This window comes from Perissodus microlepis, chromosome 22 (genome assembly GCF_051167445.1).
Source record: "Perissodus microlepis isolate ML-2025 ecotype Zambia chromosome 22, ASM5116744v1, whole genome shotgun sequence".
Taxonomy (NCBI): Eukaryota; Metazoa; Chordata; class Actinopteri; order Cichliformes; family Cichlidae; genus Perissodus; species Perissodus microlepis.
This window is the reverse complement of record NC_140481.1, coordinates 413,898-436,302: the sequence shown is the minus strand read 5'-3', so window position 1 is coordinate 436,302 and position 22,405 is coordinate 413,898. Positions and strand designations below refer to the sequence as shown.

The 22,405-nt window shown below is 44.9% G+C and overlaps 1 protein-coding gene across 1 annotated transcript; it reads left to right on the top strand.

Annotated features, from left to right (window-relative positions):
* Positions 1-15: 15 nt before the first annotated feature.
* On the top strand, positions 16-20,610 carry vars2 (valyl-tRNA synthetase 2, mitochondrial). The gene is made up of 29 exons (XM_084918580.1): positions 16-390; positions 1,561-1,642; positions 1,724-1,824; positions 2,919-3,040; positions 3,114-3,180; positions 3,326-3,423; positions 3,506-3,587; positions 4,066-4,185; positions 4,784-4,892; positions 4,967-5,055; positions 5,631-5,721; positions 5,821-5,948; positions 6,048-6,151; positions 8,004-8,085; positions 8,191-8,267; positions 8,386-8,473; positions 8,698-8,791; positions 10,130-10,200; positions 10,272-10,397; positions 10,490-10,594; positions 10,998-11,066; positions 11,145-11,223; positions 11,602-11,732; positions 13,101-13,253; positions 13,534-13,785; positions 15,665-15,776; positions 17,254-17,456; positions 18,344-18,493; positions 20,274-20,610. The coding sequence occupies exons 1-29, from the start codon at positions 229-231 to the stop codon at positions 20,349-20,351; spliced, it is 3,225 nt and encodes a 1,074-aa protein (XP_084774706.1). The 5' UTR covers positions 16-228; the 3' UTR covers positions 20,352-20,610.
* The last annotated feature ends 1,795 nt before the right edge of the window (positions 20,611-22,405 follow it).

Genomic DNA, 22,405 nt, shown 5'->3' with positions numbered 1-22,405 from the left:
GGGGAAGATATTTCCAGACGGACCAAGTGCGTTTCCTGTTGTCCGTGAAGATATAATAGCCCGTCAACAAACAGCACCAAACCATACTGGACATCGTTTTGTCACGGATTTAATTTTGTGTAAAGCTTCCATACAAACGTCTCTCCTCAGGTTGGCAGGGACAACGTAGTGACGTTACACGGCTGTGGCTGGCATGCGTGGGCATTCTAGCGTGTAAAGTTACCGAGGATGTGGAGGACAGGTCCTGGTCCGAGTCTGAGGAGGGCAGCCAGACTCTGTTCCAGCACCCCACCTAAAGCTTCTCACACAAACTTCACTGCACGGCCCCACGCCGAGAAGCAGAGGCGCAGACGAGTGCGGGAGGAGGGCATCCTATCGAGTCAGCATGGTGTAAGTTAGAGGGAGGCAAAGCACTAAGGCTAAAGCTCTCTGCCAAATCCCCCAAGGAAAGAGTACTAGTGCGTTTGTGTGTATTTTTACAGCTATACTGGCATCGTTGTATTGATAATAACAATAATAATGTAATAGTTTAATGCTGCACTCATTAGTTACCTCTGCCTCCCATTCTACTTTTAAATACTCTAGGAACAACAAGTAGGCCTGCAGTGTGAGAGCGAAGTGCTCTAATAGGGTGATATGGTACTACAAGGTCATTAAGATAAGATGGGGCCTGATTATTTAAGACCTTGTATGTGAGGAGCAGGATTTTGAATTCTGGATTTAACAGGAAGCCAAAACAGGAGAAATCTGCTCTCTCTTTCTAGTCCCTGTCAGGACTCTTGCTGCAGCATTTTGGATTAGCTGAAGGCTTTTCAGGGAGTTTTTAGGACTTCCTGATAATAATGAATTACAGTCGTCCAGCCTGGAAGTAATAAATGCATGAACTAGTTTTTCAGCGTCACTCTGAGACAGGATATTTCTAACTTTAGAGATGTTGCACAAATGGAAGAAAGCAGTCTTACATATTTGTTTAATATGTGCGTTGAAGGACATGTCCTGGTCAAACATGACTCCAAGGTTCCTCACAGCGTTACTGGAGGCCAAGGTAATGCCATCCAGAGTATGAATCTGGTTAGATACCATATTTCTAAGCTTTTCAGGGCCGAGTACAATAACCTCAGTTTGATCTGAATGAAGAAGCAGAAAGTTAGCGGCCATCCAGGTCTTTATGTCTTTAAATGATGCTTTCATTTATTAAAGTTATTCAAACCTACACAGCCATCTGTGAAAATCAGTGGCTGTTCATGCTGGAAAATCTGTCCAATGTGTCTGAATGGAAACAATCATGCAAAGCAGAGTGGGCTAAAATTCCTCCACAGTGATGTGAAAGAGTCATTGGCTGTTAACTCAAACACTTGATTGGACGTCTTGAGGGTAGCACTACCAGTTATTGGGTTTAGGGGACAATTGCTTTACACATTTTGTGTTTCAACCGTGTTGACTTGTGACTTGTTCAGTGCTGTGCTAATGCACTCCATGATGTCATAAATATAGTTATGAGAGAATAAATTCGATAGCTGAAGCTGCCAGTCAGACACGCTCTGATGTTTCTGTTTGCAGAGTGCTGAAGGTAAAGCAGTAAAGTGGAGTGAGAAGCAGAAGATTGCTTACACTGCTGCTACACCTCCTGGGGCAAGGAAAGGTGACTCTCCTGTAACCTCTGTTGGCTCGGCTGTCTCTTCTCCTCACAGGCTCTGAAAGTCCTTTTTCTTTTTCCCTACAGACACTAGCTTACCGTTCCCGTCTTGTTACAGTCCGGAGTATGTGGAGTCCAGCTGGTATCAGTGGTGGGAGAAAGAGGGATTCTTCAGTCCTGAGCAACATGTAAACATGTGAACTTGTTAAATTATTACTGTTGCAGTTAGAAATGAATTCACTTTAACGCAGTTTTTTTTTGCAGTTTCTATGAAACAAACTGAGTAAGTGGCTAATCAGCTAAGCTTTAATACTAATGCTAATAATAGCAAATAAATACTTGCAGAAAATGGATGAACTGATTGAGAGCACTGGTCAGAAAACATACATTTGTATTTGTCACAGACAGTTTTCAGAACATACAATTACTTCTACTTTGGTCATATTTTCAGGCATCAAAAGTGAACTTTATGTACTTTCTGACCTTGTCCTGCCAGCAGTGCTCTCTTTATTTGCTGTAAAGCAGTTTGTTTTTTCTACAATAATTATTTTTATTGTAGAAAAAATATTGCTTTGCTTCTTCTGTTCCTTTGACAGGAGAAGGCAGGTTGCTGTGATTTCCTCCTGTGTTGTTTTTGTTTTTCTCTCAGCAGGTGATGAAGCAGATTTTCAGTGTTTTTTTTTCTCCCTCTTCATCTCGAGTTTTTCCTCCTCTTCTCCCCAACTTCTCTGTCCCTCATCTTTCCCGTCCCTCGGTCCTGTCCGTTCTAATTGCAATAACTTAAAATAAATAAATAATAATAATAAAGGTCGAATAAAATATGACAATCATGTGGTATGGTAAAAGACATAACGATCTGTTTGGGAAAATAAATCTGTTGTGCATTTTTCTGGGCCTTCAGACAATCATTGTGATTGTAACAACAGAAAAGTGCGTCTTCCTGAGATGTGATCACACTGCAAGCCTGACCACCTCAGACTTGGTCAGAGTGATCTGATTGTATTCAAGTTATCCAGGTAAAGGTGGCACGACGAGGAGCAAAAGAGACTTCACTCAGTCTCAAAAGTCCACCTTAATGTTCGGTTTCATTTGAATCTGAACATGTTTTTTGTTTTATTTGGGTTTAGAAGTCAAGTCAATATTTTCAATAATTAGAAAGTATACGTTACTACAGCACGAGCAACAGTACTACGATATATTTGATTACAGCAAAGGAAAAAGTTGTTCTGTAGAGCGAGTGTGCACACATGCACGCGAGTAATGTTTCCCTTCCTGCTCTCAGGAACGGCTGCCCCACGCTGTGGATCAGACCTTCTCTCTGTGTATTCCTCCACCAAACGTGACTGGTACTCTGCACCTGGGCCACGCTCTGACAGTAGCTGTAGAGGATGCGCTGGTTCGATGGTAACTATCAACAGCAGAGCAGCATGTTGTCTTTGTTCTCTGAGCTCACGTGTTGATGGTTTGTATCCATCAGGAGACGGATGCAGGGCTGCAGAGTGCTGTGGGTGCCTGGATGTGACCATGCAGGTATCGCAACGCAGGTACGCGTAATGACGGTTTGGCTCACATGTTCTCAGGTGTCTCTCAGAGTAACATCAAAATATGGAAACTGCTAAAAATCACTCATTTATATCATCATTGTGGCACATGCTCAGTGCTGAGAGTGTCGATGTGCTCGTGCTTTAGACGGTGGTGGAGAGGAGACTGCTGAGGCAAACAGGGAAGCACAGACGAGACTTTACGAGGGACGAGTTTCTGGACGAGGTGTGGAAGTGGAAGAACGAGTGAGTCTTCACATCTGGACTCCTGAGCACATCTGCTGTGTGGCCTGCGCGGTGTTTGCTGAGTTTTGAGCCTCTGTTGCAGGAAAGGAGACGAGATCTACCACCAGCTGAGGAAGCTCGGAGCTTCTCTGGACTGGAGCAGAGCCTGTTTCACTATGGACCCAGTAAGAGTCGAGTCACACATGTTCCTGCTCTGGTTCCTTACTCTACGATTCAATGTGTTGATGGAGTTTTATGTATGAAGCCACCCCAGGAAGATAATCTCAACCATCCTAACGAGCTGATTTATGAAACTGTACAAATAACTGCAGCAGCGGTACAAAGAGAGACGAATATGAAACTGTGGTGCGATGTAAGCACATACACCACATATACACGATGGGTAGAGGTGATAAGTCATTCCTAGCGTCCCTGTTTCCAGTAAGGCAGATTTATTTATTTGTAGCCATCTCTGCCTCCTCACCACGGCACACGCAGGCTCGTCTAAACGAGAAATCGCACCAGCCTGTGGCCTCTCTCCAGGAAAATGAAAGTGCCGTAAGAATTGCAGAGTGAAACACTGAAGTTGAGCTGTAAAGCTGCAGTGGTGAATGGGGGAAAGCACCTTCAACTGTTTATCCTGCTTTTGTGATTTGATTTCAGGGTTTTAGCAGAGCTGTAACTGCAGCGTTTGTCCGACTGTGTGACTCTGGTCTAATTTATCGCTCAGAGGGTTTGGTCAGCTGGAGCTGTGCCCTGGAATCTGCCATCTCTGACATAGAGGTGAGACAGCTTCACATAAATGGATAGCAAATACAACAAGTGGACAGAATAATAGAGACAGTAATGTGTCTTCTCCCCAACCTAAACTTACTCGTATCCAGGGATCCAGACAGCTTTCAGATTGATTAACAACTTGTATATAAGTGGTCAAAGGAGCTTGCGAAGAAAAGCGTCTGGACTTCTTAAAGAAGTCCAGACGCTTTTCTTCGCAAGCTCCTTTGACTACGATGACCTGGATGACTGAGAACCTTCACAGACACTTGTATATAAGTGGCTTTTTTATATAAGAACGTGTACAAGGTTTGATTTTGCTTGGTGTTCCTTAGCACGTGGACGTTAATGTCGTCATATCTAAAACTAAAGGTTATGGGAAGAACTCTACTCAGAGACCATCTGTGTGCTGAAAACAGTACAAAACCTGCTCTTTGCCTCCACGTGAACAATAACACCTTCAGCATGTGTTTGCATGTCTAATGCTACAGTCTGATAATGTGACCTGATGCAGGTGAAGCTCACATGAGCACTCGCTGTACGTTTTTTAGATGAGCCACAGAGCAGAGTGTCCCTCTGATATAATATCACCTGAACTCATCATCAGGTGGACTCGAAGGAGCTCTCCGGCCGGACCATGCTGTCTGTTCCTGGCTATGAACACAAGGTGGAGTTTGGATCGATGCTGAGCTTTGCGTACCCCGTAGAAGGCCACGGTGCGTGTCCGGGACCATCCTGGGACATGGTGTGTCCTATATTTTGTACATTGATCCTCTTCTCTGTATTTTAGACACCGAGGTGGTGGTGTCCACCACCCGTCCAGAGACTATGCTGGGAGACGTGGCCATAGCTGTTCACCCTGATGATCCTCGATACCAGGCCAGTTGTTTATGTTAGATACTCTGGGAGTGTCTCAGTGGGAGTGTTTGACAATATTTCAGGACAAGCGACAATAAACAGTACAGCTCTCCTACACCGCTCAGTGTATTGTAACATTAGTGAGCTGAAAACACGACGACTGTTCACAGAAAACACTTTAAAAGGGCCGTTAGCAAGCGCCGTTAGCAAGCGCCGTTAGCAAGCGCCGTTAGCAAGCGCCGTAACACAACGGTGAGACACTACATCAGGGGTGGGAATGTCCAGGCCTCGAGGGCCGGTGTCCTGCAGGTTGAGATGTGTCCTTGAGCCAACACAGCTGATTTAAATGACCTCCTCAACATGTCCTGAAGTTCTCCAGAGGCCTGGTAATGAACTAATCGTGTGATTCAGGTGTGTTGACCCAGGGTGAGATCTAAACCTGCAGGACACCGGCCCTCGAGGCCTGGGGTTGGACACCCCTGCACTACAGCATCAGGAAGCCTGGAGGCCAAATGAATGAACTGCAGGCTGGAAGAGTGGAAACCACGTGAGCAGCGTGACGCTTGTTTAACAGAGCGTGTCTTTGCTTCTTCCAGACTGTTCATGGGAAGCACTGCAGACATCCTTTCACCAACAGACTGTTACCCATCATCACGGATTCTATGGTGGACGTGGAGCTTGGAACTGGTGACGACCACACCTGACACCTGACGTGACACTGTTCCTGTGGATGTGTTCGGCCCTCTGACCCGTGGTATCCGCCCACTTCCTGTTTGTCTTTTGCAGGTGCAGTGAAGGTGACTCCTGCTCATGACCACACAGACTTTGTCCTCTCACAGAGACACTCACTTCCACGCCTGACTGTGATTGCTGGCGATGGGACGATGACAGGGTCCTGTGGACAGTGGCTGGAGGTGCTGTGTTACCTGTTTGTATACATGTGTGAGTGTGTTGTGTGTTGTTGGTGCGGTTTGGTGTGTCTTTGGGTTTCACTGTTCTTTTTCTTTGTGAAGGGAGTGAAGCGTTTTGATGCCAGACAGCTCGTTGTGGATGCTCTGGTTGAGAAAAGACTGTTCAGAGGAAGAAAAGATCATGCCATGAGTTTACCCGTCTGCAGGTACAGCAGCGCATGCACGCTCAACGTCTGAGTGTTTGCTCTAAAGGAACTGGATGGACCGTGTTGTGTGCAGATTCTTTCCATTAGAGCGTTTTGTGCCAGCTGACACCACAGTACAGAGTTTGAACTGGTTTTTGTGTTGGTGCATCGATTAAAGGGAAAGCCTGAATGCTTGATCCCTCGCAGTGACCAGCTCAGAGGGCTCGGTTTTGCTTTTGGGGAATTTTGCCGTCGTGGGTTAGCTTCACTCGTCCCCTCGGAGCAGAGGTCAGTAATTAATTTCCCACAAAGCCACATGAGAAGCTGGGACTGCTGTGAGGGGCGCACGAATATATCCTGATCTCTTTATATGAAGCTTATTAGCCCTCAGTCTCTCACGTGGTCCCGGACCCCAAATCAGTACAAAGCTGTCTATATGAGAACCTTATGATCACAGTTAATTCATCCATAGGACAGCAGGGGGCACTGCAGGACTTGATGCAGAGTAAACAGTGGAAATTGTAATGGTCTACATCAGGGGTGTCCAACTCCAGGCCTCGTGTCCTGCAGGTTTAGATGTGTCCTTGATCCAACACAGCTGATTTAAATGACCTCCTCAACATGTCCTGAAGGTCTCCAGAGGCCTGGTAATGAATTAATTATGTGATTCAGGTTTGTTGACCCAGGGTGAGATCTAAACCTGCAGGACACCGGCCCTCGAGGCCTGAAGGTCCCACCTCTTGTCAATATAGTCACCAGATCTCGCCTATCAGGGATTTTGGACCAGTGTAATAGCCACTACTCTTCATCACCATCATCAAAACACCAAATCAGAGAATTTGTTTAATTTTTTTAAAGGAGCGCTTCCACAGCTTTCCCATGACTTGAAATAATGCCAATGTGCACTGAAGTAGTTCTTTTTATGCCTTTCTTTCCTTTAACCTGTCACCTGTCTATAGCTTTGCTCGATCAACTCGATCAGCCAAGAAAAACATTCAGTCCTCTTCAGAATAAATTGTTTAATTGTTTAAACAAGTGAAGAGCGCAGCTGTCTGCCTCTTTACTTTATATCCATCACCAGATTTTTGAATGCTTCGCTTGTTTCCATGTACAAATAGTCTTCAGTTTTATTTATACAGTCACCTCAAGGTGTTTTATATTGTAAGGTCGACCCTACAATACTACATGCAGAGAAAAACCCAACAATCATATGACCCCCTATGAGCAGCACTTTGGCGACAGTGGGAAGGAAAAACTCCCTTTTAACAGGAAGAAACCTCCGGCAGAAGCAGGCTCAGGGAGGGGCGGGGCCATCTGCTGTGATTGGTTGGGGTGAGAGAAGGAAGACAGGATAAAAGACATGCTGTGGAAGAGAGACAGAGATTAATAACAGATATGATTCAATGCAGAGAGGTCTATTAATACATAGTGAGTGAGAAAGGTGACTGGAAAGGAAAAACTCAATGCATCATGGGAATCCCCGGCAGCCTACGTCTATTGCAGCATAACTAAGGGAGGATTCAGGGTCACCTGGTCCAGCCCTAACTATATGCTTTAGCAAAAAGGAAAGTTTGAAGCCTGATCTTGACAGTAGAGATAGTTTCTGTCTCCTGAATCCAAACTGGAAGCTGGTTCCACAGAAGAGGGGCCTGAAAACTGAAGGCTCTGCCTCCCATTCTACTTTAAATACTCTAGGAACAACAAGTAGGCCTGCAGTGTGAGAGCGAAGTGCTCTAATAGGGTGATATGGTACTACAAGGTCATTAAGATAAGATGGGGCTGATTATTATTTATTTTTCCTGCTCATTTGCAGATGTTCTTCTTTGTGGTTTCTCTTTCCTGATTCTTTTTCCCACTCTCCTCTCTGTTTTAGCCGCTCAGGAGACATAATTGAACCTCTTCTAAGAAACCAATGGTTTGTCCGGTGTGATGTAATGGCAAAAAAAGCTGTGCAGGTCAGTTTACAGCTGTATCGATTCCATGACTTGCTTTCAAAAGTAAAATTTGTGAAAAAGTTCCCGGGTCACTATCGTCACAGAGGTGTGGTCTTTCCCGGTCAGGCTGTCGAGGAAAGACGGCTGGAAATCATTCCTGAGTACTACACAAAGACGTGGAAGAACTGGCTGTCCAACATCAGGTTGTGTGGCAGCGTGTGTCGTCAGTGACATGTGTGAAATGACACCACTCTCACAATAATGCAGCTCTTGTCACAGAACATGTGGGTTGTGAACAATGTGCCTCTGTTTGCTGTGCAGTGACTGGTGCATATCCAGGCAGCTCTGGTGGGGTCATCAGATCCCTGCCTACAAAGTGATGCTTCCGAATTATGAGGGACAAGAAGAGGTTAGTGTGTGGGGAAACTTCCAAAAATAGCACGCTTGTGTTGCCTGTGATTGACAGTTTCATGCAGAGGAACCAAAAGGACTGCACAGAGTTTGTAGATTATTTTGTGAATTATCTGATAATGCCTACATTGTACACCAGTGTCAGTCTGTTCCTGTGTGTGTGTGTGTGTGTGTGTGTGTGTGTGTGTGTGTGTGTGTGTGTGTGCGCGCACGTGCGTGTAGGAGCACTGGGTTTGGGGACGCAGCGAGGACGAGGCCCGTCAGAGAGCTGCTGTCAAATATGGATTGAAGCCAGATGCCGTCACATTGACTCGGGGTGACTCACCTCCCTCCTGACCTTTAACCTGCTGCTGTATCTACACATTGTTACCACATTGTTATCTACACATTGTTGTCACATGAGATGAGCAGCCGTTCTCAGAGCGGGAGGCCAGGGTTCGAATCCCGCTTATGACATAAAAAGTTTCAGTTAACACTTCAACTTTTTTAACTCTTTTCAACACATATTTCAGCTTCTTCACCTCTTTTCAGCAGATAGTTCTGCTGTTTTCAGATTCCACTACATGGCATTTACACTGCATTTTTGCAGGAAATGCAACTTTTTCTAGTTATTTGTTGCTGTTGTTTTTTCTGTAAACCACTAATGACTGTGCTACAGCCGGCTAAATGACGAGGACAAGGATTCGCTGATCTAATGAGACACGATACGGGTCTGAACATGTTCATGATTATTACACACTGCTGCGTAAAAGTATTAGTTGCCTACTTGATTGTTTGGTAGGTTTTTTTGGTGCGTGTCTGTCACACGTTTCAGGTTGTCAAACAGGTTTTATGTCAGGCTAAGATAACCTGGTGGCAGCAGGCGTTTGGAGCCTGAAACCTGCTGCCACCCTCGCTGTAAGAACTTGAGTGTTGTGTTGCTAATGAGTCTTTCACACTGAGCCAATCTTCTTTGTAGAGTTCTTTTAAGTCGGCTACATTGAGGGTGTTTTTGTGAGGCGACCCTTCCTGTTCTTGTCAGCAGTGGTTTCCTCCTCGATCTCTCCCATGGAGGCCATGTTTGCCTGCTCTCATTCAGGTTGTTGAATCACGAGCTCTGACCTTAACTGAGACGACCGAGGTCTTCTTTTGATGTTGTTGTAGGTTCTTCTGTGACCTCCCGGATGAGTCGTCGGTGCACTCTTTGAGTAATTTTGTCAGACTGGTCGCTCCTGTGAAGGTTCGCACTGTTTTCTCCATGTGTGGATGACTGATGGCTCTCACCTGGTAAATCCTCTGTACTCGTGTCAGAGTCACAGATGTCAGTGATTGGATCCCAGTGTGCTGGTTTTTGACATCTTCTGGCTTACTTCACTTTGTCTGCATTTCTTAATTGAACAGCTGGGTTTGGATAGCTTTTTTTTTTCCTGTAATAAATTTAAAAAGTCTTTTTTTTAAGTTTACTTATTTTTGTCTAATATAAAACTGTGTTTGATCTGAAACGTGTGACAAAAATCCCCAAAACTAAGAAATCAAGAAAAAACCCAAATGTGTCACATTAGAATTCAGTGTAATGAGTCCAGTTAGTGGTTTACTGAGCTGGACTGTTGATGTTGAGATAAACTAAAAGGATGTGAGGTGTGTCAGAGTTCAGCTACATTGTTCCCTGTTTCAGACCCAGATGTCTTGGATACATGGTTTTCCTCTGCGCTCTTTCCCTTTGCCATGCTTGGCTGGCCAGATCAGGTACTGGACTTCCTCTGACTGAATGTAAAAAGAAGCAACCCTCATCCCTAACCCACCCACTCTTTCCACAGACCGCTGACCTGCAGCAGTTTTACCCTAACTCTGTCCTGGAGACGGGCAGTGACCTCATCTTTTTCTGGGTTGCCAGGATGGTGATGCTTGGAACAGAGCTGACCGGGCAGCTACCCTTTAAACAGGTTACTTATAATAATGAGAAAATGGACTACAGCCTCAGCGTATCCTGTTATTTTATTTTTGTCTCTCATCCCGTTTCCTTCCTGTCTCTTAGGTCCTGTTTCATTCACTAGTGAGAGATAAATATGGCAGAAAAATGAGTAAATCTCTGGGAAATGTCATCGACCCCTTAGACGTTATACACGGAGTCTCTTTGGAGGTAATAAGGCCGTAACGACTGTCTGACATCCGTCTCACTCAGTGAAGCGCCTCGGCATCTTTAAACTAGTGTCAGAAACATCATGTTAGCGTCTGTTTTGTTGTTTTTACGCTCTGTTTTAAGGAAATGGTTACATTTATTCACTTTTTTTGCTCATTCTAGACGTCTTAAAGAAAAGCAGTTATTGATTTGTCTTTACTGCTACAGCGCGGTGTAGAGAGCTAACAACAGCTGGCGAAAGATTGCATTTTTATTTTATCTCGCAAACCTCTGAGTTGCTGAGAAGATGCATAGCAGAGTTGTAAGCTGTACAGCTGTCACCGCGGCACAGAGACAGCCGTCTGTTCTTCACCTTAAACGATGTGTTGTGAAAGTCTTCCCGTGGTTTCCTCCGTCCTCTTAGAGACTTCAAGGAAAAGTGAAGGAGGGGAACCTGGATCCGAGGGAGCAGCTGGTTGCCATGGAAGCACAGGTCAGCTCCCCTCCCTCCCGACTCGTTCTTTCTCTTTGTTCCCACTCTTATCTGTCTGCTACATCTGCTTCCCCACAGAGGAAGGACTTCCCCGTGGGGATCCCAGAGTGTGGGACTGATGCTCTGCGCTTTGCCCTTTGCTCTCACAAAATGCAGGGTGAGTGAGTCCCTCCTCTGACGGGAAACAATTTGTCAGAGCGAATGAATGTGGAAGACAGCGTCACGGGAAAGAAGATGTGATGCATATGTTCACTAGAGTTAAAAGTGACTGCATAACATATTATTGATCCCTGTTTCACATAAAAGCCAGCCGTCATTGCAACACAGAAGGTTAAAACCATCTCAGGTACCTTCAAGTAGCTTATGAGATGTTATCAGGGTGATAACATCTCATCTTTCATCACAGTCAGAGGTTCCTAACTAGTAACTAACTGCTGGGGAGCAGAACAATCAAACAAGTGATCCATGTTAGACCGGTGGGCTGCTTCTTTGTCTTTTTACTGTGTGTAACATTTTCACTTTTGCCTGTTGTCAGGAGAAGACATCAGTCTGTCTGTCGCTCAGGTTCTGAGCTGCAGACACTTCTGTAATAAGATGTGGCAGACCTTAAGGTTCACATTGGGAGTGCTGAGTGAGAACGGAGCAACACTGGAAACTATAGCAAAGGTACAGCAAGAACGATGTTAGACGGACATTTGGAGCGCTTCTTCTTACCTTATAGACTTGTAGTTGTTTGAAAAAGGCTAAGCGTGTGTGTGTGTGTGTGTGTGTGTGTGTGAAAAAGTGTAAAAAGAGAGGAAAGTGTTTTTGTACAAAGACTGTCAGAGGTTCTCTATAGCAAGGGAAAGAAGTTTGTCCCTTATAAACACGGCATTGTCTTTCTGAGAGCGACAGGAATATTTAAAGTTTACACGACGTCCACGTCTGCACTCAGGGAAAAGAACAGTTTGTCACTGAGCAGGAACCTGATACGTCCAAGAACAACTGCAGAGGCCTGGGCTGGAGTCCCGGGCGTCTCCACGGTCCTGTCAAAACATAAAAGCAGACGAATACAACAGCACTGGCTGACTCGCACAGAGTGATCAGGTCAGCTGACCAGTTACCATGGAGCTCTCTGACTCAATTAGCTATCTGCTGATCCTAAAAGATCTTTTTTGTTTTTTTTCGTTGAGTCGGATCCAAAGCTGGAGGAAACTCGTTGTTTTTCTTCACAACAGAGGGAAATACACCAGGTTAAAATGAACTACAGTTCTTCTCAAATATCAAAATACATCCTGACAGCTCAACTTTGTTTTAACGGCGTGGACACTGAGGCTACGTCCACACTAATGCGTTTGAAAACTCGTAGTTTTCTCTACGTTTTGGTCTCCCGTCCACACTGAGACGCTGAAGGAAAACGCTCTCGAAAACGCACACATTTCAAAACGCAGCTGCCCCGGCGCAGTGTGGACACTCGAAAACGCAGACTTTCTAAAACGATGACGCATGTTGGTCATGTGATGCAGTCATGTGACCAATTCAACAAAGATAGCGGAGGGCATTATACAGCAGCTGTTTTGATTGCTTTCAATTTTGACAGCCCTAAAAAAAGATGAATATCAGATAGCTTTTCTTCAAATTCTTTAGTTCTCACTCGTTTTTGCGCAGGACTGCACGCAAGCGTTTTGGGCCGTTTCAATGTGGACGCACAACTCTGTGAAAACGGCTGAAAACGCTAGCTGGACGCAGAGTGTTTTCAGACGAAAACGCCGTTTTCAAATCCATCCGGGCCAGTGTGGACGTAGTCAGAGCATGACACGCTGACAGGAACACTCCCACTTTACAAACAGCTGTGCAGTCTCTCAGAGGTTTGAGGTGTGGGAAATCTGACATGTCTGTTTGTGCCTGTTTCACACACTGTTTGACAACGCGGAGGAAAAGACATCTGAATTCCACTGAAAAATGTTTACTTTTATCATCTTCTTCTAATCTGGCATCATAAACTTGACTGTGTACACTGGAGGCGCCTCTTTCACAGTGTTTGCCTCTCTGCAGACAGCTCCTCTGAGCAGCATGGACCGCTGGATCTGCTCCAGACTACACAGCACGGTTGGGCAGTGTGAGCAGGCCTTTGAAGCTTATGAGCTCCACACCGTCACGTCTGCCCTGTACTCCTTCTGGGTCCACAGCCTGTGTGACATTTACATGGTGAGGAGCACAACTGTCCCAGGACATGCGTAGACTGTGATCATCCCAACAGACCAGATAGGAGGGTTACTGGTTTCCTTTGTATCTCCACTGATCTTCTTACTGTTCTGTCTAAAAAAACACAAGGTGATATATTTATCTGGTTTCTCCATGGAAACGTGGAGGCTCAAAGCTTAATGCAAAGAGATTAACCTAATTAAGACTAAAGTGTTAGCGCTAAGCCAGCAGTTAGCCCAGCACTGAATGAGCTGCTGTCACTTTGCTCTGTGTGTATTTGCAGGAGTATATAAAGCCTCTGCTGACCCAGCGGGACCAGGAAGTCGTCCTCACAACCGACGCAGAGCACAGTGATGACGCGAGGCAGGCGGCCATCGCTGTTCTCTATCACTGTGTGTCTGTGTCCTTGGCCCTGCTCTCCCCCTTCATGCCGTTCATCACTGAGGAGCTGTGGCAGAGACTTCAGCCGTTTGCACCCGAAGCTGCTGCACAAACCGGCCTGTGTTTACAGCCGTACCCCCGCTCCGCTCAGTTGGTAGGGCTTTCTGAGGTTTTCAAGTGTTTGTAGCCCCCCAGGAAAGCACCTTCTTGTCTTAAATAACGCTAAAAAAAACCCTGCTAATGTGCATTGATATCTGGATTTGGGAAAATTCCAAATTTCTACCAATCTCAAATTATTCCAGTCGGAGTAAACCAAGTACAAGCTTGGCAGAAACCTCTCTCCTGTCAGAGATGAGGAGCAGAGACGGATCCAAACCATGTTCAGGCAAACTTGAGACACTAAAACTCACAGCAAGCAGAAGGAAACAGAACGCGACTGTTGTTGCTTATTAGGTGAGCTTCACCCAGAGACATTTACTGTCATTATACTGTAATTCAAGATTTTAATAATATTTCAGTGACAAATATCACTGGAGAAGCAGATAATATTGATCACACTGCCCAGTTTGTACGCCCACAGACTGAGGGACAGTAAATAAGGTCCAGCTGACAACAGCCATAATCTCAAGGCTGTAAGATCAACTCCCCACAATAACATAGATTAGATGATCTTATATTTATAGCAGGAAATAAACTCTGAACGTTTGGGAAAGAGAGTTCACCAGTAATTACTCCTGAAGTCTTAAATGTCTGTCCATCCCTCTTCTGGCACTAATCTAATTAGCTACTGAGCCTCCTCCCAGAACACCTCACCCAAGCCTGGTGTGGCCAAATACTTCATCTGGCTCTTTTGGATTTGGAAGAGGAGCAGCTCGACTCTGAGCCCCTCACCAAGATCCTCACCCTCTCCTTAAGGCTGAACCCAGGATTGCTCTCATCTCATTATTTTGGTCATTACCCAAAGCTCCTGATCATAGGTGAGGGTATGAATGTAGATGGACCAGCAACACCTTTGCTTTCACATTTGGCTCTTTCTGAATGTGAGTGTGTCACCACAATACAACAGACCAGTTCAGAGTGCACTGTCACTCCTGCTCTCCTTACTTAAATCGTTGAGCACTCCACCCTTCTCTGACTAAGGACCATGGTCTTGGACTTGTAGCTAATTTTCAGCCAAGCTGCTTCGATTTCAGCTGCAAACTCTGAGAAGAAAAATTCAGCAAATAAAAATGATGAACAGAAAGAATAAATCTGATTTATTACCAACAATGTGGACCAAGCTCTAGCAACACTTGTACAGAGCCTGGATAAGCCCAATACAACGTATTTCCCAATTCCCCAGCAATTCCCCACAGGATACCCAGAGGGATGCGGTTGAATGCCTTCTCCAAATCCACAAAGCACATGTAAACTAGTTCGGCAAACTCCCATGAAACCTCGAATATCCATGCGAGGAGGAAGAGTTGGTCCAGCATTCCACAACCACAATGAAAAGACAGGCTCACACCTCCAGTGCCCTGGCACAGGCCCTCCCAAAGCCTGAGGAGAGTGAATGTTGCAGAGGCGTGTCAACCAAGACAGTCCTACAACATGACCTGAAAAAGAAAAGATGAAAACTTACACAAAGCAAACGATAAAAAACCTATTTGTGGGACGAGCAAACGCAAATCAGTGGAGTCAGACATGCCTGCAGAGAGAAAGAGCCAAAGAGGAGGAAGCACAAACCGGGGGAAAGAGAAGGTGCAAACTTAGTAACATCCAGCAGCTGCAAATGAATGCATGGTGATAAAAGAGAGAAAAATGCTCTACTGTGGCATAACTAAGGTCACATGATTCAGCCAGAATAACAAGCTTCATCTACACTTTTAATTTTTACCGAGGGTTTTCTCCACACTAACCTGGACACTGAGATGCTTTCCTAGTCCAGGACTGAAAACTGGCCCAGAGTTATTAAAAGACTCTATACAACACTGTCCGTGGACTTCAGCTGACGTGTTAGTTTTCTAACCTCCCGGTCCTTTCCATTCTCACAGGCACACTGGCATTTTGCCGAAGAGGAAAGAGATTTCCTGCTGGTACAGGAAGTGATCCGAGTGGCCCGTTCTTTACGAGCACAGTGTGGCATAACCAAAGCAAAACCTGACAGTAAGTCAGCACAAGAAGGCATAACCATTATCACACAGACTCTTCCACTGGCAAATGCTTGAAAGCAAATATAGCAACAAAGTTAAGTTTTATTACTATGCAAAAGTCTCGAGTCACCCGTGATTTCTTCACTTTTTGCCAGGAAAATGGGAAATGGGTGCAGCGGTTTTTTTCTTTTTAATATTGCACAAACTCTGACTTTATGGAGATACAGCACAGAAGTTAAAGGTTTGCAGATATTTAAAAAAAAAAATCGCTGCACCCATTTCCCGTTTTCCCATAGGACCAGCTTTATTCTTCACAGCCTGAGCTCTCTGAGACGGGTCTCTTTAAAAGTATCTTCAGGAATAGTTCTCCAGGCTTCTTGGAGGACATTCAGAATTTTTCCTTGGATATTTCTGCCTCTTGTTCTGTTATCTGTCAGGATGATCCCACACTGCTTTGGGATCTGAGGAGGCTAGTCCACGACCGATGGTGTCCGATTGTATTCCCTTTTTTTTTCTTATTTGTTAGACTTTCACTGCCTCACCAGTCTTTTGGGGATCACTGTCAGGCTGAAATGAAGCTCTTGCCAATTAGATACTTTCAGGATGATATTGTACGGTAGATCAAACTCTGATGGTACTTTTCTGCCTTTACAATTCCATTAATGTTGGTGTCCACACCACTGGCTGAAACGCAGCCCCAGAGGTCGAGGGCCATGTTTTACAGATGGCTGTAGACACGCACTGTTCACCTCTACCTGATGTCCTCTGAACAATTCAATGATTTGAACCAAAAGTTTCAGATTTGGATTTCTCTCCATCAGACACGTTTTGATCATCAGTGCACGTCTTGCATAATTTTCATGCCTCAGTTTGTTTTTTTTCGGCTTCATTAAGAATGGCTTCTTGACAGCTGCACTTCCACTGAGACCATTTCTGACAGTAGATGGACCAGTAAATAGCTGATTTTTCAGGTTTTGTTTCAGCTCTTTGCTAGTGCAGTATGTTTTGCACACTAACATATGCCAAATTTTTAACTTACAGCTTTTTTGGAATCATCTTGTTTGTGTAAAAATACTATTTAATGCTTGTCAAACTGGTATCTTTGGTATTTTTCTTGGTATTCAAAAATGGGAACAAACTGTGTTTTTGACACTTGTAACAAAGTGCCAAAGGCTTCACTTAAAATTGGTTCTTTGCTAAGTTGCCTGTTATGTGTAGACACAACACTGGTTCTTCACTTTTCTTCTTCTTTTTTTTAAATGTGTGAATTATTCAGAGGTCAGAGGTTCAACAAACAAACATAAAACATTCCTTTGAAAATGGTCAGGTATGAGCACTGGCCTGAATATGTGTAACAAAGTAGCCAAAACTCTGAAAGTCTTCTGAAAGCTCCTTGAGAGCCACACTCAGCTGTGGCAGGACCTTTATTCTTTAAGAAAAGAATAAAAATGATTTAATGCTTTAATTTATTTAAATCTTGATGGTTTCAGTGTGGGCAGTGTGTTCGCCCAGCCAGGCCGAGGTCCTCCTTCGCTTCGGGTCAGCGATTAGGACTTTAAGCAGAATCTCCGACCTTCACATCTGCTGTTCTGACAGAGGCAGTATCCCCCCGCCTGTACACTCCACTTCTCCACCCAAAACAAGCCTCGTTGGTGTGGTGGACCACACATGTCAGCTACATCTTCACTTTCAAGTATGTATCGGGCTTCTTCTGCACGAAGCAATGAACTTCATTGTTAATGAATTAACTTTGTGTGTTGGACTGACTGACAGTTTAGTCTGTCAGCATTGGGATTATCATCTGACATACTGTGAATGAAATTATTTACTCTAAGATATGAACCCAATCTGTAATGCGCAGGATTTAATAAGTAAGGAGCAGTCAGGTTACGCTAATAACGTGATTGGTTGATCATCGCCAAGTGTGCAGTTTTGGCAGTTTGCTGGCACGAACACCATGAGCCAAGGAGATCAACATCTTGTGTGAATAGGCACATGATCAGTAGTGGGTCAACTACCCTCTTACACAGTACAGATTATAATATTAATATCTGGGACCCGCCACCTTTGGCCTTAGAGCTGAAGAAGCTTCTCAGACGACAGGTAAAACGTCTTCAAGAAACTTAGAGAAGTCCAGTCGTTTTTCTCTCCAAGCTTCTTAGATCATCAGCAGAGCTTTCAGGTGAAACCACTGAAGACCATGAGCTCCTCTGTACACAGACGAGTCAGAGGTGAGGGCATCTGTCCCACAGCCAAAACTGGAGTCATGCATCGGGACAATGTACCCAAACACAGTCAAGGTGCTGCAATATCCCAGTCACGGTGTGGACCTGAACGCCATTGAAATGCTGTGGCGGGACCTTATGAGAGTTGTGTATAAATAAATGCATGCACGTAATCAACGAATATTAAATGTCATGTGACCTTTGCTTAAGCAAATCTAATAACTCTTCAGAGAAGCACACATTGTTCACGTCATGTTTGCATTGTGATGAGAATCCCATCCTGTTCCTGTTGGATGTTTTTGCAGTGGTGATGAGGATGCTGGTCATGTCTAACGTACTGTGTTGTGTCTCTCAGAGTGGAATGAACATTGAGAAACAGATCGTGCAGCTCTCTCAGCGCAGAGACAGGCTCGTCCCAAAGCTGGATCAAGTCCTTGCCAGAGTCCAGTCTCCAAGCTACCTCACCAAGGTTCCTTCTCATGTCCGGGAGCAGATGGACAGTAAGGTGAAGGAGACCTGCAGCAGCTTTGTTTGTAACTGCTTCACTGTATCTGAGTCAGCTTTATGTTTTGGAGAGAGAGAATCAAAGCTCAGGGAATGGCACTGCTGTTATGTCGCTCTCTAACCAACAGATGGTTGTAGAGTGGTGCACTGAACATTTCAAAGACTGATACTGACATGTTGCTGATAAATAAAAATTACAATTTAAAATAGGAGATTATATGAAACCCTCGTACATATACGTACATTCTTCCACTCTTTCCACACAAAAACCTCGAATCCTGCTGTGGCAGAATGAGGAGCCACACACCAGCTTTGCACATTCTGGTGCTTTTTATTTGTTTCCTTCTTCAAAGCACGAGCACCTGTTCAGCTGCCCTGCATACACCTCCACCCTCCTGTCCCAGCACCGTCCTTAAAGGGGAGGCGTGGTTTGGTGTTGGAGATCAGGTGCGTATGACACCACACTATGAACCCACTGCTCCACCTGCCCCCTGCAGCTGAGCCACACCCCCCCCTTACCTGCTAGGACAAAACAGCCCCCAAGCCCCTTTTTGAGCCATCAGTCTGCAGAACAAAAGGTAGAAAAAGGCTGGGCGTATAGAGCAGGGGTTTCCCACAGAGACCCTTCTTTACCTGCAATAAACACCGCCTGGCACTGCTCCGTCCATTAGGTACCCTTTCGGATGAGGTCAGTCAGTCTGGCGGTTGTAGCCAGCCAGCCCCAAGAACCGCCTCAGCTCTGTTTCGGTCTTAGGCCGTGGGCAGGATGCGATGGCTGCCGTTTTATCCACCTGTGCCCGCCCCCCAAGTGGTTCCTCAGATACTGTACCTCCCTCCGTCCAACTTCACACACATCTAAATTTTTGTGTGGGCTTAGACCAGTTTTCTTGAATCCTGTCAACGCCTCCCACAGCTTTCTCCCAAACAGTAAATCAAAGGGAGAAAGTGGAAGAAGTTGTTCACGGCCAAACCAACAGCCGCATCCAGACTGGTTGGGTGGTGCAGACCCACTCCGCGGCGGAAAGCCCCGCGATGAACTGCACCACCAGCTCTACGATGCAGGCCTCAACGGGTAACCAGGCAGCTCCCAGGTTCTCCAGTATTTTTGTCCAGGACTAAGACTGGCCCCGTAGCTTCTCCCGCTGGTGGTGAAACACTGCCGCTTGCTCCTTCTGCTCTCTCTAGCCATGATCTTAGCCATCATCTGGGCCAGCATCTCAGTTGGTTGGGCTGGTTGTGGTTCCGTCGTGCTGCGGCTGGGTTTCAGCACCACTGTGACAGAATGAGGACACCAGCTTTGCACATTCTGGTACCTTTGATTTCTTAGATGTTTTTCCTCATTCACAAAGCACAAGCAGGTATTCCTCTGCTCTGCACACACCGACATACACACCTCTCCCCTCCGGTCCAGGCACCATCCTTACAGGGGAGGCTGGTTCACTGATGGAGATCAGGTGCACGTCAACCTCCCCTGACACCACTCCTCCACCCCTCCCCTGCAACTGAGCCACACCCCGCCACACATACACGGTGGATCTCCTCCTAAGCCTAGGCCACACTCAATTTTAAAATGCACAGTCATCTTAAGCTAATATGTGGCTTCCTGCTGTGGTTATGCAATCCTGTGAGATTTTGCACAGTGAAAGCAAGGAAACGCATGTAAATGCTAATGGTGTCATCAGTTGTTGTTGTATCATTGTGCAGAGAACATTCACTTTGTGAGTTCATACTAGCACTGTATCTGTCTCTGTATTTTCATATGTTTTACTCTGTGTGTGCAGGCGTCTGCTTTGGAGCAGGAACTGAAAACTGTTGAGGATCAACTGAAATTGCTGCAAGAGATGCAAACAGCAGAATAACTGAAGCCTTCGCAGTAGCTGTGTGGACTGCTGTAGGAAAAAAGCTGCTGTTTCATTAGTTATAATATTATAGTCAAAAATATGAACTTTATATTATGTAATGGCGTTATACACTGTATAAGTACCAGTCCTGTCTGGCTCCAGGTGTTTTGAGCATAGTGGAAGCATCTGCATTTGATCTGTTGCTCTTATTCCAAAAATATTGTCTTCTGTTCTGGCCTTTTAAAAACTCTGAATTTAAAATAATTTTTATGATCAACCTTTCATTTTCATTGTTTTACCATGAATGTATTTCAAATCTGAATATTGCTGTGGGAAAGCACTTTTTGAGTATATCATAATTTAGACCCCAGAAGAATCATGGAGCGAATAAAGGAGGCTAAATAACTAACATGTGAACTAAAACAGCAGTTAATCTATTGATAGAAAATAAATATATCATTGAAATTCAATTTTTTTAAATACATCGATTAGAGACTAAATGTAGAAAGCTAACTTTGAGTGTTCATACAGAAATTCATCCTCTTACTTTGCTATAAACAGCAGGAAGTCAGCACTCGTGTCTAATGACAGAATGAAGGTTTTCCTGCACAGCTTCACCTTCTCCCAAAGAGCATGGACAAGAAGAGCGGTCTGAGTTCAAAGCTCAAGCAACACTTGGTATAAAGATCAGCTTTATTACTTCACCAACATGTTTCAGCCTGTGGGTTTCATCGGGGTCGTCAAGAACTGCCCATATTTCACAGCCATGTTTTCCACAGGTTAACAGTCCTAGTTATGCTGGTTTTGTGTGGCTGCAGACGTTCCCTGTTTGTCTGTCATGCAGGCGGTCAGTAGCTGTGACAGTTTGCCAGAAAACAGCTTTTACCCAAATTCTGAAAACTGCCTATGCAGAAGTTATTAACCTCAACTCCTCAGAACTTCTCTGCGCCCCCAGCGGTACATCTTTAATTAGATCACATAAGCAAAGAAAAGTAAAAACACTCCCAGGGATTCTACCTATTCATGAGCAGGTTGCACCGTTCTTAAGAAGTGCTCAGCCAAACACCCTGAGTGAGTGTAGGAAGACCTTTCCAAGCTTCTTCCCCAGTTGCAGCTGGGACAGGCTGCGCACACTCAGATGTACATACTTCCTGGCACATTTGTGATTGTGCCGAGCAGCGAGCCTTAATTTTAGCTGGAAAGTATCAGCTTTCCTAGAAATAAAGAAAGAACCTCGAGATTATGCCACAGTCCTAGTTCCAAACATATGCTGTTAAGTATTTGGTTATCTTGTTTAATCACTGAAGTGAGGAAACTTTTTTTGTCACATTTATTCAAACTGTGTTTTAACTTCAAAGCTTTAGGGTCACATCTAGGTTACAGTTTGGTGCAGTTGTGATGATTTAGCTTTGGAGTTGGAGTACTGGGAATAATTGCAGTCTGTGGAAGTTAATAACAAAAGGAAACAGCTGTTAGCCAAAGAGAAGTCAAGACGGTAACTGGAGGTCCATGACTTCCTGGATGAACACCACTGCCAGTACATAAAGTGGGTAAGTCTCCCTGTGCCCAAGATCTTGCATAAACCCAGTCTTGTTTTGGATTTGAAGGCTACACTGTAACTATCATGTGATGGCCTACGTTCAGCTCTCCAATCTAGTAAACAGCTTCAAAGTTACTGACATGAGTTAAAGTCATCCACCTGATGACAAAGGCAGCAATGTTACCTTTGTAACTTTAGTTCATTACCTGCTGACTATCAGTGTAGTAAACAAATGTAATGACTCACACAAGCATGAGGAACACCAAACTACTGAACTAGCCAGTTCCTGGACCGCTGACAGTCTGGGTCCACATTAGGGCAGTACAACCTTGCAGCTGTGCTATGTCCCATTGGACAGATGTACTATAGTGACAGTCCCGTCACCACTGCCTGGAGGTCACTACACCCTTTACAGAATTACAAAAAAACCTTCTGATAGGGCAAGACTTGTGTTTTTGTGTCTGTGGAGGTGAACCATTCTCCTGGAGTGATAAAGCTTTTCTCCTTTCTCTTAATTTGTGTGCCCAGAAAA

Coding starts and splice junctions, on each gene's coding strand:
- vars2 (XM_084918580.1), top strand. CDS start 229: ATGTGGAGGACAGGTCCTGGTCCGAGTCTGAGGAGGGCAGCCAGACTC. Junction 1,643..1,723: donor ACCTCCTGGGGCAAGGAAAG/GTGACTCTCCTG, acceptor TTTTCCCTACAG/ACACTAGCTTACCGTTCCCG. Junction 13,254..13,533: donor GCCTGTGTGACATTTACATG/GTGAGGAGCACA, acceptor GTGTATTTGCAG/GAGTATATAAAGCCTCTGCT.